This window comes from Amblyomma americanum, chromosome 2 (genome assembly GCF_052857255.1).
Source record: "Amblyomma americanum isolate KBUSLIRL-KWMA chromosome 2, ASM5285725v1, whole genome shotgun sequence".
NCBI lineage: Eukaryota > Metazoa > Arthropoda > Arachnida > Ixodida > Ixodidae > Amblyomma > Amblyomma americanum.
Genome location: NC_135498.1, coordinates 52190489 through 52207363, shown reverse-complemented (window position 1 = coordinate 52207363; position 16875 = coordinate 52190489). Strand labels below are relative to the sequence as shown.

The following is a 16875-nucleotide window of genomic DNA, read 5'->3' as shown; positions in this document are numbered from 1 at the left end:
ACACGGTTAATGTTATTAGCTTCAAGCTGCATTTTTTACTGCTCTTATTCCCGCTTTTACTAGCGCAATGGGAGTTCACTACCAACAACTTTGTGCAAGCAAGAAAAGTTGCTCTCTGCAGCGTGATGTTTTTACCGGTGACCCTCTGAGCCCACATCTGCGCTGTTAAAACCGTCATTTTTTGCTGAAACAGCTCTCAAGCATGTATTCACTGGCTAGAGCAACGTACAGCAGGACACTTCTGCGCACCGCTTTATCCACGACCGGCCGCTGCGCGCGACAGAGGTCCACTACTCCCATCAACACTGTGATCATGTTTGTGCCTCAGCAAGAGGCATGGGTCGTCGAGAGAATGGGCAAATTCTCGCGGATCCTGGAGCCTGGCTTGAACTTGCTTCTGCCCATAATAGACCGCGTTCGTTATGTGCAGTCCCTCAAGGAAATAGCCATAGACATTCCGCAGCAGTCTGCTATCACGCTGGACAACGTGACGCTCAACATCGACGGAGTCCTCTACCTGAAAGTGGTTGACCCGTACAGAGCGAGCTACGGCGTTGAGGACCCGGAGTTCGCCATCACACAGCTCGCGCAGACGACGATGCGTTCAGAGCTGGGCAAGATAGCGCTCGACAGTGTCTTCAAGGAGCGTGAGTCCCTGAACATTGCGATCGTGGACGCCATCAACAAGGCGAGCGGCGCTTGGGGCATCGTTTGCCTACGATACGAAATCCGCGACATCCGCCTGCCGCAGAGGGTGCATGAAGCGATGCAGATGCAGGTCGAGGCCGAAAGGAAGAAGAGGGCCGCCGTTCTCGAATCTGAAGGTATCCGTGAAGCCGATATCAATGTGGCCGAGGGCAAGCGCCGGGCGCGCATCCTCGCTTCGGAGGCGGAGAAGATGGAGCTCATCAACAAGGCGCAGGGAGAGGCCACCGCCACGTTGGCCAAAGCTGAGGCCAAGGCCAAGGCCCTTGACTGGATTGCAGGCTCATTGCAACAGCCAGTTGGGCCCAACGCGGCGTCGTTTTTGGTGGCCGAACAGTATGTGACGGCATTCAAGAGTCTTGCCAAGGAAGGGAACACCATCATCCTTCCCGCCAATACTGGCGACGTGTCGTCCTCAGTGGTCCAAGCAATGGCCATCTACAAGAACCTTGCCAAACCTGTGAAGACAGTGCAGGTCGAGGCAGAGGTGGCGTCCAGGGACAACTTGGCAGAGTACATGAGTGACGACGAGGACAGAAAAGACGCCAGCAACACCACGAAACGTCAGACATAAGATTGTCAAGACGCCGCAATTAAAAACTGTTCTGCACTTAGCGTGATTTTGCATCTTAAGCAGCAGCTTGGTCAAGTTCGCTTCTAGATTTGTTAAATACTGTTACAAACGTCACAACTGACAGGTTTCTTTTTGACAATATAATGTTTATAGTTATCCATGGTCACCAACAATTCTTATCTGTAGATGATGTGCACCAGTGCTGGAGTGGCCACTATGTTGGCGAGCCCGGAGCACGTTGAAAGTCTCACAACTTGTGTGCTGTAGGCAACAGCTTCCAGGCCCATGTGGTTCACATTGTCGTTTGGTCTTGAATGTGTGACAAGAGCACACTTGTGAAAGCTGCCGCCTCATACTCAAGCTTCCACTCCACTTCGAACAAGTTGCAAGATTCAGCTTATTGCCACCTTCACCGCAGAAGCTCTGTGTGGAGCACCGTAATGGTGTCCATGGCATAATGTGCAAACCAGTTGAACACTCAGCATCAAAAGTTTGCAGGGAACATGTGTCTGCAAAAAACGCTTTTTCCGTGTACCGTGGGCAGCTAGTCTGAAAATGACAGGGGCTGTGCAGAGTTGCTGCCCTAGAGTATAGACTGCAGGTTTTAATCTCAGAATACATGCAATGGCTTCCATAAAATTAAGTTTTTCGCAATCTGCATGCCTCCGTGCCTCAAACTTTTGATGTTGAGTTTACATTTATTGCCCGCACCAAGGTGTGACAAGGCAATTTTTAAAAATAAATCTGCTGAAGGCATTAAAAGTGTTCTGCCATAAAAGCCCTTATTATTTCTGTCCATGGAAAACAAATACATTAATGCCTTCAAAGCTTGCTGGATGACATTTGGTTGCTGCACCCAAGGAAAAGAGGGCTGTCAGGTGAAACCGGTAGGCATTATTTTAAGCTTATTGACAGGTGGACCTCAATAAAAGTGCACAGACTGCTGGGCGTGGCCAGAACCTAAATGATGTGTCATGCACATCTGGTGTTGAGGGTTTGCAGTCTGAGCTCGAGACAGAAGTACATAACTGACTTAAATATGGCTCAAGATTAAAAGTTCTCTTTTTTTTGTGCATAAGTTATCACACGACTGGCAGCGAGGCACGTCTCAGTTTTTCAGCTTCATTCCAGCCAAGCAAAATGTTAGGATGCATGTGTTTTTCAAACATTCACATCCCAGGAAAATTAATATCATTTGTCAATGAGCAAAGTCGGCTTTGTACTACTGCTTGTGTGTTGTGTGTCCTGTGCACTGCAAGTGAAAGTGTTTTGTTAATTTAAGATTTCCGTGATTTTGCAACTCTAAGGCAGCACACGAGCATCTGTGTTACCTACCAAGTGGCACCAAGTGGAAATGCGTGCCCCCAGCTGCGATGTTTCTGAAGCACTTGTAATATATGGTGTTGCTTATTGGACCACAATTTCCTTGGTGGGTTCTTTCCTCTAGGAGCAGGCCAAGGCATGCTGGAAGTATATTGGCAGCATATTGGCAGTTTAACAGACATTCCAGGCAGCCACTGCAACAAACTGGAAGAAGGTGGCAAGAAGCGGTTTATCTGCTTTGGATATGCATCCACCTCAAATGAGTGTTTTCTTGCTGCACTCATAGGATCAAGAACTTCAGCAGCCAAATTGAAGTGTACTGGCTCTGACATGCACAATATGATGCCACAATTGCTGGGAGAGGATTTTTGTATATCTCTACCTCAGTTCTGATTTCGCAAAAATGCTTTTGCTCTTTTAGCACAGGAAGCGAGAAGTTTAAATGAAGATATTTGCCTTGCACAGCAGTCTTTCACCACACAGCAGCCATTACTTGAGCACATGCTAGCACTGCATTTAATAAGTGCCTGAAGGGTGCACTGAATGGCCGTGCTAAAGGCATTTACACACTGTACAAGGAAGCTGGCTTGGAACTTTCCCTACTGGCGTACTCAAGCACGTCCACTCTACAGTGAGGATGAAGGTGCGTGGAAGCCAAACTCAAAACAGTTGGGTGCATCTGCAGATTTGTACCCAAGGCATGCATTTTAATTGCAAGAAAAAAGCCCTTTCATTCACCACAACATTGCTTCCCCTCACTCCAAAGCAATTACTTTGTGTTCTGGTTGTCACCTTGCCCGGGCTTGGTGTTGGTCCCTGCGAGGTTAACAAGCCATCAAGCTATAAGAAGTGTTCAGTGCACATTTATGCGTGAGTGGGCAAGTCACTCTTGGCATTGGACCAGCAACAGAATGAAGCACACAGTGCTGCAATGTGATTTTAGGCACAGTGGAGTCATTCTAAGCTGAACCGCACGTGGAAGTAAAAAACAGCAGGAAATGCAGGCAGTGAACCTGTTATAGCTATATGCTAAAAACAAGGCATTTTAAGAAGCTCTCATCCAGAAGCTCGGGGCATATCACTTTTTCCAAAACAAAGTGGCAAATGCCCCTCAAAGGAGACCCTTCAGCCAATGGCAACAGCTAATTGTCGTGATGATGTGGTTAATCCTATTTCTAGGAGGCATCTGACAGCCACCTGCAATTTCACACTAAGGGATTAACCATGACGTCCTGGGAATTGGTAGACGCCATTGCCTGGAGGCCCTTCTTTTCAGGAGCATTTGCCGCTGCATTCTTGGGTTGTATCTGACTACAGCACCCAATTTAAAAAAAAAGAATTTTCGGGCCTCAAGGAGCAAGAGCAGATCATTGTAATGACAAGCACAAAAATGGCTGTGAAAAGCAAATTAAAAGCAGAAGCTGATTACGACCACAGTTAAAAGGTAATGTCTTCTCTCGAGGAACTGTCGGCAAAATATTGAAAATGTAGACAATATTTGCAATAAATAATTTTGCTGGTGAATTCTATGGATCATAAATCTTCCCCTATGAACTGTTGGCAAAATATTGAAGATGCAGGCAATACCTGCACAGAAATAATTTTTACTGGTGAATTTTATGTGCCACAAATGTGCCAAATGTTAACTTTAATTTGCTTGAGCAGCTACAAATGCGTAGCATCGGACTATGCAAGAAAATTTAAGGAACAATTTGTGTTTCTTACCAAGACTTGAATATGTTGAATGCTGGGGCTCATGTGCATTTTTGCACTGAAGAATGCACTAAACGAAGCTCATCAGGAGTTGACAATATGCAGTCTATTTACAGCTCAACTAAACAGCTTACGAAAGGAAGTTAAAGTGTAAAATTCCTGCAGTTTGGTCTCGCGAGAGGGCCTTAAACGACAACACGTGCAGGGCAGGCCCATGTTGTGCATGCCAACGCTGCTTGCCATTCTTGCAACAGCTTTTCATTTGAATGAGGAAGCTTCATCCTAAACCATCCACTGCAGACTGTTTTCTAAAGATGGTAGTGTAAATGCGAGAACAGCTCACTTCTATACTCAACACCCCAAGAGGCAATGCCAAAATTCGTTAGAAATAGCGTAACTTAATGCTTAAATGACCTTCGGATATACATGAAAGTTATGGCAATTTCTGACTGTTTACACTTGGCAAAGTTTTACAGCGATAGCTGTTAGGCACCAGTCTCTGGCTTGCGCGTCGTAGTCATCCGGCGTCGGCGGTGTAACCAGTGGGTGCATTAATGACACCGTCATTAACCCACCGGTCATTAACGCACTCGCGTTGCATCACGGTCAACCTGGGTCGCATAAGCCTACGAGTGGCTCTGTTTGGAACAGCCACCTGCCAGTGCAGGGGTGCATCACTTGACCACTACACCACTGCGATACGAGGTGACTATCTTTTCTACCTCAAAATATCTCCAAAACTAAACGTCTTAAACAGCTATAACTAAACGTCTAAACAGCTATCGCTGAATCTTGCGTTACATAGTCATAACCGCCCTGCTAGTTTTTTAACACTCCTACTTGAAATTCAGATATGCCAGTACCTTGTTATAACGAAACAGTTTCTAATGAAGTACTGCATATAATGAAGGAATGACGATTCTCTTTGGAAGCTCTGTCAACACAGGCTATAACGAACTAATTGCCGGGCCCCTTCGACTTCGTTATGAGGTTCAAGTGTATTTGTTTGAATGCCTTCTCATACTTTTGTTCTGGCATCAAAATTTTAGCTACATGAAATATGAATACATACAAAACTGGCACTTATGCACTACGCAAAGCCCGTACCCTTACCATGATAACTTCACATATTTTTCAGTTTAAATTAGCAGCTTTACTCAAATTTCTCCTTTCTAAAGAAATTCACCGATGATTCACGCCTCCTTATATGGTCGACGTAAAGGAAACATACAGATGACCCTGCATTTGTATGCTGTTAGTACCAGCAACATGCGAGCAAAAAAAAAAAAAAAAAGCTTTTTCGCCAGTGAGCCATCATAGCATTCTTGATCTATGTTGACAGCTGCCATATCACCCAGTAGAAATAAACAACTGCATGAGAATCAGTTTTTTTGCAGTTTAACTATTATTTTGCAACCACTCCCCCCTATCAGCAAAGGAACACTAATGTTCTAGATGGGGCTGCAGTAGCAAATGATGTGAGGCTCTTTCTACTCTGTTAAGTCACTTGCCCTTCCTGGTTTTCAATCCGTATAGGCAACAATTTCATTTGGCAAGCTTACTATGAAACAAAAAATGCTTCTAGTAAAGCCCACGAAAAAAAAAGCAGTTTGTTCGGCAGGCTGCCACCTCATGCAGTTTATGCCAATATTTAAGATAAAATAAAGCACAAAACAATGACTTGAGCCAGAATGCTAGTATTTCATGCAAATTAGATTAGAAATGTGCCCAATTATAAAAAAAAGGAAATGAAAGAAATGAAGCATAACTTTTTGACACTACCCAGAGTTTTCAAATGTAACTGAGCAAAGAGGCAGAAGAAATCCACTAAATTGAGCTTTCTATTTTTGATTATTATCGATTTTTATGGCGCAAGGGCGTCTATGGCCAAAGAGCGCCACAGCACAAGGTATTTTCGATTACTCAAGGTGGGGTCAAAGACCCATTTTCCAAGCATTTCAACCCTTACTAGCCGAGCACTGTTGCTACATTACAACAATGAAGAAACCTAGGACTCAGTGATATGGTAAACAAAGCATTTTTATATTACACAAATATGTACATGGAATGTCAACATTCATCTACACAAATGTATGTGTGTACAATACCCATTTGCAAAAAAAAAGTACAGCCAAACAAACATGGTTTGCATCCATAAATAACCTAACAATGCATGCCATCTTCTGACAAAAAATATTAGGCGATCGAATGATGACAAATAAGTTACACTCTCAGCTGACAAAAAGAAAAGCACAGAGAAATTCTGCTCTCACACAACAAACACATACCACACCAATGATTACTTCAAGCGCACACACACACATCGCAAAAGATATATCTTACAGCAGAGTTGCAATAACTTAATATTGCTCCTTTGGAAATATGGAAAGGAGGTGTGTTCATGTGGGATGGAGATGAAGATGACATACATACTTTTTTTTTTTAAACTTTTTTCAACAATGCTCCCATCACGGGAAGCGACAGAGTAGTCAACAAGGAAAAAAATTAATTTACAGTCCTGACACATTCACGGCAGGGGATAGTTTCAGACTTCTGCTCCCCAAGCCGCAAGTGTCGGGTCAAGTGACACCAGGTGTAAAACATGGACAAGTGAGAGTCTAGCAAGACACACAGAGAGCATTCTCACTCCCTTTCTGCTCACCACACTCGGCTTCACTGACATTCGAACAATCCAAAAGCGGATTCCTAGAAAGCACAAGCGCCAATGCTAAGACAGCTGTGGCTAGATGACAGGTCACGACTATCTGTCAGCTAGCTGATACAATCAGACCTTAAACTGCTTGGTATCACTATAGACAACCGTGCAGTGGCTCTTTTGCACCTGTACATTCGGATTCTGCACAGAAATTTTCTTTTCCAGAGCCAAGTCTGTCAGGTCACAGTAACATGAAACCATGACCCTTTGAAAACTACTTAACGCACTGAAACGTGGCTCCAAGATAGTCACTGAAGGAATGGTTAAGCCAAGGCTAATCAAAAAAGCGTGTTAGCATATCCGCTCAAAAACAGCGGAAAGATCAATTAGTACTAAAGCAATGAAAAACACATGCTGGAGGAAAGAAAACAGCAAAAAGAAAATTAACAAAGATGAAGTGAGCAGTACGATTATCATTCAGTCATTATACAACAAATACCACACAAACAGTGTCAGCTTTATACAAGTTCTTAGGATCATGTGCTACTTTACAATGCCTTGCCAGGGTCGTCATATATGCATGAGCTCACGGGCAGCAGTTTTGTCATACCGATTTCACTACAAACAGCTTTCTTGCCCACTCAGTTTCTTTCCATGATATCTTTCATTATACCACAGCTCATGCACGTAAAACTCTTAGAACTACAAAATAAGTACAAGTTTTTTTTTTATGCAAACACTGAACTGCAACTCCTTTCATGCACACAAGAGAAACACCGGGGCTGTGCTCTGAACGAAAAGGTAGTAGCCGTTTCTGCATACAATTTGCAATCCACTCGAAATAGATGAAAAATTTAAGAAAAAGAAAAACTCTCCAGCATTTCAGGCTCATCAGGCCTGCCAGTACCAATGTACAGGCATGTGTGAAAGTAGAGAGATGACGCAAACGGTGGCAAAAGTGCACATCAGCCTATTTGACGGCGCATGCCTTTTGTCGGAATGTGCACAGTCCACCTTGCCTAATATGCTGGCCTGCCCTCCCCCACAGTTCCATCAGGCACAGCTCTTTCCACAGAAAAACTGCAACTGCCACCACTTATGCGCACATGTCTACACTCAAAATAACGCTGAACAGTTATGTCACAACTGTGCTATACAACAAGAACATAAAAATCAATCCTCCTACCTCAATCACTCCTCACTTTGCAAAAACTTCAATTAAACTGAGCACCTCTTCGAATTCAACACCTTAACATACCAGCTTCTAAAAAGTTTTAATGTGCATAGAAAGAAACTGAAGCAGGGAAATTTGACGATCATTTACAACAAAAACTAAAAACAAAGCATGAAAAGCAAGGCATGCGTTACAACCAGATCCTTTTCCTCAATGTACTGCAAGAACAGAGGAATAAAAATGTGAAGAAGCAATGCCACGCCAGCATCATGGTGCCTTTTTGGATTAAGCAGTTCACAGCCAGCGTTTCACATTCATACAGAATAAATTATGCATTATCTACATATACATGTATAGATGCCAGAAACAAAAAAGTAATAATAAAGCACACAATAAATTATACAATGCATGAGAGGAGAGGTGAAACAGCAGATGAGAGCCAGAAGCATTTTGCTTCTTGCAGCGTATCTTGGTAAAGCACATTGTTGATAACAAAAAAGCGATTGTGTGAAGCTGTTCAAAATTTTTCCAAATTCTTGTCCGTCGTTCACAGCGTAAGCAGTGCACAGGGAAAAGGGTAAGATAATGAACGAGAAGGATAGAAAAACGATCAGGTGGCAAAAAACTGCACGGCACCCACACCTGCTAGCATTTTCAATTTGAACAGTCAGAAAATGCTGCAGGTAACCCTCACCTAATGCTAAAAAACAGCAAGCATTAATACTGAAACATGCATGTCTATGCTCGTCAGGGTGTTGAAACAGAAACATAGATAATTTCCTGCTGTCTAGCTGTTCTTTCAATGAATTTAGACAGTCAACAAAACTAAGGGTCACTTGAATGCTAGGTTTCAAATGGTCAGCATTAGTGTGAAAAAGTCGGCAAAGCATACCACCACAAATGAAATCTGGCACTTGTCCAATCTGCACTCGGAAAGTGCCCAGTACGTCAAAAACGTGCCTACACCATGTGCACGCCAATATTTCATTCCCAGAGTCCGAGTAATTTTTAAATGATTTAACGGCAATCTCAATCACAGACATTTTACATTTAGCACATGCTCGTCATGACACTAAACGTGCAATTCCAAAATGACATTTTTCCGAGGCACATTTGAAGAAAAATTACATTTTAAGACATTGATTCATTTACAATGGTGCTCTTGAGGTGAAAACAAAACATGTGAGAAAAAAAAAAAGATATAGGTTACATTTAAGTAAAGAACATTTCATTAGGAACAAAAGATGGACTGTCGAAGTCAGCGTGCATCCAGGGAGCAAAATGCAAGACAGGTACAAAAACAAAGATACATTTGAAAACAAAGAGCAGCTGTTTGTTCTAGTCCGCTTCTTCCTTTTCACCCCTTCCTTTTTTTTTCATTCTGCACTTCTTCAGCTGCAAACATTTATCAGGACTGCCATCACACATAACACCCGAACCAAACACTCAGGAAACGAAACTATGAAAATGGCTGACATCATAAAGATTCACAAATTCACCACCACGAGAGACCCGTCATCCAGTCAACATTTCTACATGTCCACGACCAGCACAACATACACGGATCCTCATTTGGACTTTTCAGTGAGCAGTAAGTCCACGTCTCGTGCCTCTGCCTGTTTACCTCACAGTCTTGCACAAGCAGTCATACCAAGTCAGACAAAGAGGAAAGACAAAAAAATGCAGGCCTAATTATTCTGTTTCCTTTTGGGTTAAATACGCTACATGCAGCTACTATTTTACAAGTGCTGCCAACTTGTGAACTCTTGACCTCAGTAGCCTCTGACAAATGCACTCACACTAAGAAACTTTGATGGAGCACGTGACAAGGTACGTGTCATGTGCAGTGTCACTGTGCAGGCCGTAAAGAGGTGCAAGATGAGGAGAAACTCAACGAGTCTATTTGTTGCAGTAATTTGCAGTGCTTGAAGCAGCCCTAAACATTGCATGGACTATGTCCGTTAGAACTAACGCAATTCCATTAGGTCTACTTTTGGTCCTATAAACCAACTTATTTGATCCATTTGATCAAGGTCAGATTATTTTAACAGGCACCACAAACAGCAATGCATGCAGTAATACCATAGGCATCCTTTAAGCCTTTCAGTGGTTCCCAGCTTAAGCGTTAGTGATAGGTACCAATTATAAGCCAACAGGAACATAAATAGCCACTAGAAATCACTGGAATTGTATAAAACCAGGAACGAATTGCTCTCCTCAATGCACTGCCACCAAATAATAAGTATAAACAAAGGAGCAAAAATTCAGATTAAATCACTTTTTGGAAAAAAAAAGAAAGCAAAATATCAATACTGCAACTAATTAAAAAAGAAGCTAAACAACAACAAAACAAGAAAGAAAAAAATTGCAAAAAGTTTTGTCTTAACCCTCACTTAATCAGGTACCAAAAATGCAATATAGCTGACAAAAAAGAAAGAAAATAATCTAGGAGCAAAGAAAACGAAATGAGCTAAATTCCACTTTTCAAAAGCAAACGCCTTCCTGCTTGTGCCGATAACTGGAGCTGCATGAGGCTACTAGAATCGACATGTCCAAGCATAAAAAAAAAATAAATAGCGCACATAAGTCACAGCACATTTGATGCCACTTGTCCACGTTTATGTATACACATCACCACAGTAAACTCTCTTTGGACCCCACGGAGATCTTTGCTTCGGAGCACTGCTCCTACGTCTACATAACAAGAGTGAATTTGCTTCACTTCAAAAGTGACAGTGCTTCTAAATGATTTCAGGCTGCCTCAGTGGCCCAAGGGATGGAACCCCGCACTGGACTTGATAGGACCTCTTCTTTTCACTCTGCTGCCCTGGCAGTAAGCAACCTTGAAATCTCAAAGTAATCATGACTACATGCAGAGTGGCTTGGTAAAGCATGCTCGACTTTGGGAAACCAGCAGCGTGAAAAGAGTACAAAATGCACGAATGAAATGAAGGCATTTAAAAGCCTACACTCACAACCAATACATCCAGCAAGGCATCTGCCTGCTCCTCAAACCATGCATTATGTGCAAAAAAGAACATGCACGAAAGAGGAAGTAGTGAGGGAAGCATGTAGAGGAACCACAACACCACTCTGCTCTAGTGTGACGAGGTTTTCTACAAAGAAAGCAGAAAGCGGATGGAAGTGAACAGATAAAGGGTGGTGGCACACTGAAAAAAGGCATGTGAGCACAGTACACGGGAAGGCAGCTTTCTGATCTGGTAGCTTTAGCACTGGAATGAATACTCAAAAGCAGCAAAAAGTGAAAGCGCATCATTTATACCGGACAGGAAGACACATGATTTGCCAGGACGTTCAGCTAGTCACACCACTAGAAACTTCTTCGTGGGTGTATTTGTTAAGGCAAGAAACAGAAAGCGAGGCGGACTCCGCAAAGCATCGACCACCGTGGATTTCATTAAGTGACAAAGAGGCCCAGGTTTCCCATGCTCAGAGAACATAGGTAGGGAGGAAAAAGACTATCTGAAAAGACTGTGCTCACATCAGGAAACACTGGATGTGTGCACAAGGTCATCACCTGCCCACTGCCTATGACAACAGTTCAAACTGAAATGACATGTGTAACTTTACTACGCACTAGAAGCACAACTGAAACAATCTAATTCTTCAGCTCAAAGAGCTGATTCAGAGCAAAACTGCAGGTGCTCCTCAAATGCTGACAATAAGGAGAGTGACCTTTACGGGTACAGCAAATTTTTGAGAGAGAAGAAGGATGCCATGTTGCAAGTCATCAATGCTGTTAATGAGCAATGGGAAAAACGATGAGACGCTACCTAATTGCTGCATGTGCGTCAGCTTGGATAGCAGTAACAAGTATGTTATGAGCATAATTATGAACCAGCATGTTTCCAATCAAATGCTAAGGGTGTGCTGCTCAGTACCCCCCCAGAGAGCTGAGGGAAGGGGAATACGCTGCGCAAGCTGTTTTGCAGAGATGATTCTGCATGGTAAAAGGGTTTTAGTAAACAAACTGAATGCATACAAGGCGAGAGCTAAATGTATATGAAAATAGCACAAAGGGAAAGAGTGATAAAGAAGAAAAGAAGAGTTACCTTGGGAACAGCCCCTTCATGTGGCTGTCTCCTTGCAGGGACTTCAAATCAGTCTCTGTACTGCAGCACGGGTCCCCCTTACTAAACTACAAGCAGCCCTGTTAACATGCAGCCTAGTCAGCAGACATCCCTAACACAAGAGAAGCAAATTCTCTGAGACAGCACTCTCGTTCTGTGTTCTTTTGTTTGCTTGTTTTGCATCCGTGACATGACTGGCAGGGAGTGCAAGGGTATGCCTACTGCACTTGCCATAACAACAGCAAAGCCGAACACGAGGAAACCAAGCCAGCATGCAGTTTGAAAGCACAGAGAGAAGAATGGTGAAGTCAGGTAGGAAAACGACCATGTAAGGACTATACAACAATACATACACGACAACAGCCTTTTTTCTACTTCGTCATAGACACATGCATTGGCTGGGAAAAGCATTTTTCTGCCAAGATGGTACTGTGGAAACGAGAGATGTGCTCTGCTGCAGCACCAAGCCATTGTGGTAACTTGTGAATGGTGTTTTCTTTGGGAAGGCAACACAACACGCCAGTGGTGAAGCGAGTGCACATGAGTGGCAGGGGCCGAGACTACAAAAAAAAAAAAGGAAAAATACCGAGAGAAAGATGGGAGCGAGTGCTGCCAATGAGAGATGTCACTGTCAAATAGGGGGGTGTCACTGGGCTGTGCCAACGCTAGAGGAGGTGGCTGGCTGGGCCACCACATTGGGAAGGCTGACGACAACAAGGGGCTTGACCACTGCGGTGGCACCGGCATGGTGGTGGTGATGGTGATGGTGGCTGTTGCTACCGGCTGTGGCAGCGGCTGCCGCAAGAGGACCGAGCCCTGGCGAGAGGAACTGCTGGCTCAGCAGGGTAGGCAGGTGTCCCACAACTGAAATGGGTGCCATGAGTGGAATCTGCCCCGTGGGTGCAGTTGCTGCGGCGACATGGGTCACGTGAGCTGCCAGCTGGGAGAGTGCAGGGCTACTGCCCCGCACAGGTTTCAGGGTGCCCACTGCATCACCAGAAAAGGAAGAAATGGCACCTCTGTACCAAAGCAATGAGCAACAGTTGTGAGATAAGACTCAATACAAAGTTACAGCAGTTAAGATCCTGTTAAAGTGTAGATCAGAATATTCAACTGCACCTCTAAGCTAGAGTCAGATACAACTCAAGAACACAATGGCAAATGCCCCGCAAACGAGGCCCTCTAGCCCAGGGGTTCGCCATCTTTTCTTTATGTGTTGAGAAACCCAAATAGCACTTAGAAGGAGCTAGGGAACCTTGCGTGTCTCGGCTTGACAGAAAGCCCCTTAAAAAATGCCCAAATTCCTTTAACACTGACTGGTTGTAGAGTGGAACAGTCTACTATAGGCTATTATACAGGATTATTAGTCCCAAAATAAATTGCACAAAGGAAAGGTGGAGGTTGAGGCATGCATGAACTCAGACTTGGGGAACCCAAAATGCATCCCAAGGAACCCTCCAACGAAACACAGTATGAGAACCCCTGCTCTAGCCAATGGTATCAAACAGTTACATTGTCATGGTTCATTCCCTTGCACTGGCTAGAGTGACACCACAGGTGGCTGGCCAGTGCAAGGGGATTAATCACAATGCCGTGACACTTTGTCAACACTACTGGCTGCGGGGCCTCCTTTGAAGGGCATTTGCCACCGCATTCTTGTGTAGCATCTGACTACTGTAGACTGCAACAGTAGGTAGAGAGCAAGGAAGGTTAAATTCTCGAGAGCATAAATTAGGAATCAAGGTCTTCACATGTCAAATGTGTACTTTCAGAAAATAAACTGTTACCGAAAATGCCAGTGTAAGGGCCACACTTTTTTCCGCGGTTTTGATGGGGTGCGGCCCTTACATGGGACTGGCACATTTTATAAAATTTTTCCGACTACGGCGGAGCCCTTGTTATGCGTCTCTTTATTATGCCACGCCACAAATTTTTATGATGAGGCAGAGCAGTCCCAGCGAATCCTTCAAATACATAAAGCATTGAAGGTATAGACGATAGAGCACGCACCCAACGAAAGGCGCAAATTAACCACATAAAGCAAAACAAGTTGCTAGATCAATTTACTGGAAAACATCACGTGATTCGAAGTTAAGCTCAAGATTCTCCAAAGATCTGGCACTCGATAGACAGTAATGATGCCTTGGTCAATGGTTCGGAGCAGCGCGCCACACATGACCCACGGCCGTCATCAGTGTGAGGTAGCATTCACCTGGCCTGCTTTTCCGCATGCTTCACTGTCGAAGGCCTTGTAGAAATCAATTATACGTTTATTTTAATGTGGGGTTATTGCACGCTGGTAAATTGGTGACACTGCTAGGACCTTTTAGAGGATTCAAAGCACTTTCGCAGCGGCTTCAATGTAAAGCAAGCTAGGCATAGCGACACTGGGCGAATGTAGAGTGCGTCGTCGCAAGGAAATGTGCCGTTAGCATGGGTACTCCCCATTCTAGTTTTTGCATAGCATAACGTTTTATCATTTCTGGTGCATACGCTGAGCGCACAAAAGAGTTAAAAGCGCTGAGGCACTGCTTGTTCACGGTTTCACGGTTCCAAGTAGAGTATAGCGTGTGGGACAATGCGTACGTTGTCGCAAAGAGTGCCGCCGGCAGTTCCCGTCTGCCAGCTCCCAAAGTATGTTACCATGTTGGCAAAATTATGCACACATGAAGCAATTATTCTGGCTGACTTTATTTATTATTATTTTTTAATTACTGTCTGCCAAGTTAAGGATGCAACCCTTACATCGGGGCCACCCTCACACGAGTGTATAAGGTATTCATTATAAAATGCTAGATGAGCACCAGGTTGAAAAATATTTTGCTTAGGAGTCAAAAATAAACAAATAAGCACCTGCAACAGCACAGCACCAGACATTTACCTGCAGAACTGGACAGCACTGTGGTGCCAGAAACCCGTGGTGTCAGGATCTGTGGCAAGCCCCGTCGTATGGTTGGTGTTGTCACAACAGCGGCCGCAGGTGGCCCGGCCACTGCCACAACAGGCTGCGGGTTTGAACCCATGTTTCCCACTGTCGCAGCGGCAACTCCCCCTTGTGGTCCACCAAGAAACAACGACTTGGCCGCTGTCACCAAGGTGACCGGCGCAGAGCCTGTCGCCGTGGCTGGCCTGCCAACACCTGTGGCTGCAGTAGTCGCCACACGCACCAGTGACTTGGCTGTCGTTGGCTGTGCCACCATCGGCCCTGCTGCTGTGGAAGCCGCCACGGCCAAGGCCACCAAGGGGGTGGTGCTGCCACCAGTACCTGAAGTTGCAGCAGCGGGTGCACCTGCTGACGGCCCGCCTGCAGTTGCTGTCACACCAATCACTTTCACTGTGCCGCTTGGGCTGGCTACCACTTGCACTGCACCTGCTGGGATGCCTGGGGCCATGGCAGCAGCACCACTCCCAGTGGTCGGGTTTGGAGAAACAAGGCCTAGGCTTACTGGTGTGGTCACCTGTGACTGGCCATTCGGACAACAAAGATTAGCACAAATAAGTACTGAACAGAATGCTTCACATGGTAGTAAGTGCAGCTACATGAAACAATTACACAAAAACAAAAGCTTGCAACCGCATACACACAATGCCTTATAACCTCAAGTGCAAAAGTTGACACGGCGGTTACCACTGTGTAACATGAGATTCAGCGAATTTTCATTTCACAATATATTGAGGCAAAAATTTCAGAGCGACATGCATATCTGTAAACTTATCGACCACTCTTTTAATGCATTTGCATTAAAACCATATGTTGGAAATATTGTCCGTCTGTCCATACATCCGTCAGAAGCCTCGGTTGGCAGGTGCCAAAGTGGAAACAGGGAAATCCTCTTCCACTTTCAGAGGAGAGGGGGGGGGGGGGGGGGAGAGGAAGAGTGGGAGTGCAGATGAAGAGAGGGTGGGAGGCAAGTGGTGGTAAAGAGGAGAGGGAAATCCCCTCAAACACTAATGCTAACGCATACTCTGCCACCTCAATCGCACAGATCATCTACCAAGTTCTGTGTGCGAATCCCAAATGACAAAGGCCCACTCGAGCTTAGCTCGGAGGAAAGCGTTATATGCCAAAAGTTATTATTTATTTTTCAGACATACTTGCTCTTTAAGTAGCCCTTCTCTCCCAGTCCTTAACAGTCATGAAGGAAGCCTTGTGAATTGAGAAGTGGCAGATGTGCTCAAGGTGTTGGACTAATGCCCGATTCTGAAAGACGAGATCTATGCATGTGTTCTGGGAAGTGGTCACAGCAGTAGGGGGAGTTATGCGCGAGAAGAACTACACCGTCACGCGTGACATCCCTCAGTTTGGGCCACTCAGTCGAGTGTCTTGCGATGGCACTACTGTACCGACTACAGTAGAATCTCGTTACAACGAACTTCACGGGACCGCCGAATTTAATTCGTTGTTTTGAAATATCGTAGTACTGAAAAAACCATTATTTTCATGTCAGTAATGCATCACAATAACTAAAATTACGTACCTTTGCCGCAGATTTACGTGTTGGTAAGTAAATAATAAATGATAACACTGGGCACAGTTTAAGTACAATTTATTGCTTGAAGAAGTCTGTTATCTTCTTCTGGCGAGTAGACGACAAGCGCTGCAGGACCAAGGCCTCCACACCCTCGACCTTCCTGTGCA

General features: G+C 44.5%; 2 protein-coding genes across 5 annotated transcripts in view; one reads left to right on the top strand and one right to left on the bottom strand.

Annotated features, from left to right (window-relative positions):
* The first annotated feature begins 70 nt into the window (after nucleotides 1–70).
* On the top strand, nucleotides 71–1320 carry Stoml2 (stomatin like 2). Its single transcript, XM_077654337.1, has one exon. The coding sequence runs from the start codon at nucleotides 203–205 to the stop codon at nucleotides 1277–1279; it is 1077 nt and encodes a 358-aa protein (XP_077510463.1). The 5' UTR covers nucleotides 71–202; the 3' UTR covers nucleotides 1280–1320.
* Nucleotides 1321–6338: 5018 nt separating this feature from the next.
* The window catches only part of LOC144121229 (uncharacterized), a 37343-nt gene continuing 26806 nt past the window's right edge, over nucleotides 6339–16875 (bottom strand). For 2 of the 4 annotated variants that reach the window (XM_077654328.1, XM_077654331.1), the window contains 2 exons: nucleotides 15118–15700; nucleotides 6339–13223 (listed from right to left, as the gene is read on the bottom strand). In XM_077654328.1, the coding sequence (XP_077510454.1) occupies nucleotides 12883–13223; nucleotides 15118–15700 (924 nt within the window). In that variant the 3' untranslated portion in view covers nucleotides 6339–12882. Of the gene's footprint in view, nucleotides 13256–15117; nucleotides 15701–16875 lie in introns of all 4 variants that reach the window. The other 2 variants (XM_077654330.1, XM_077654329.1) reach the window with 2 other exon arrangements.

What these genes read in the sequence shown, in the direction of transcription:
- Stoml2 (XM_077654337.1), top strand. Translation starts at nt 203, where the DNA reads ATGTATTCACTGGCTAGAGCAACGTACAGCAGGACACTTCTGCGCACC.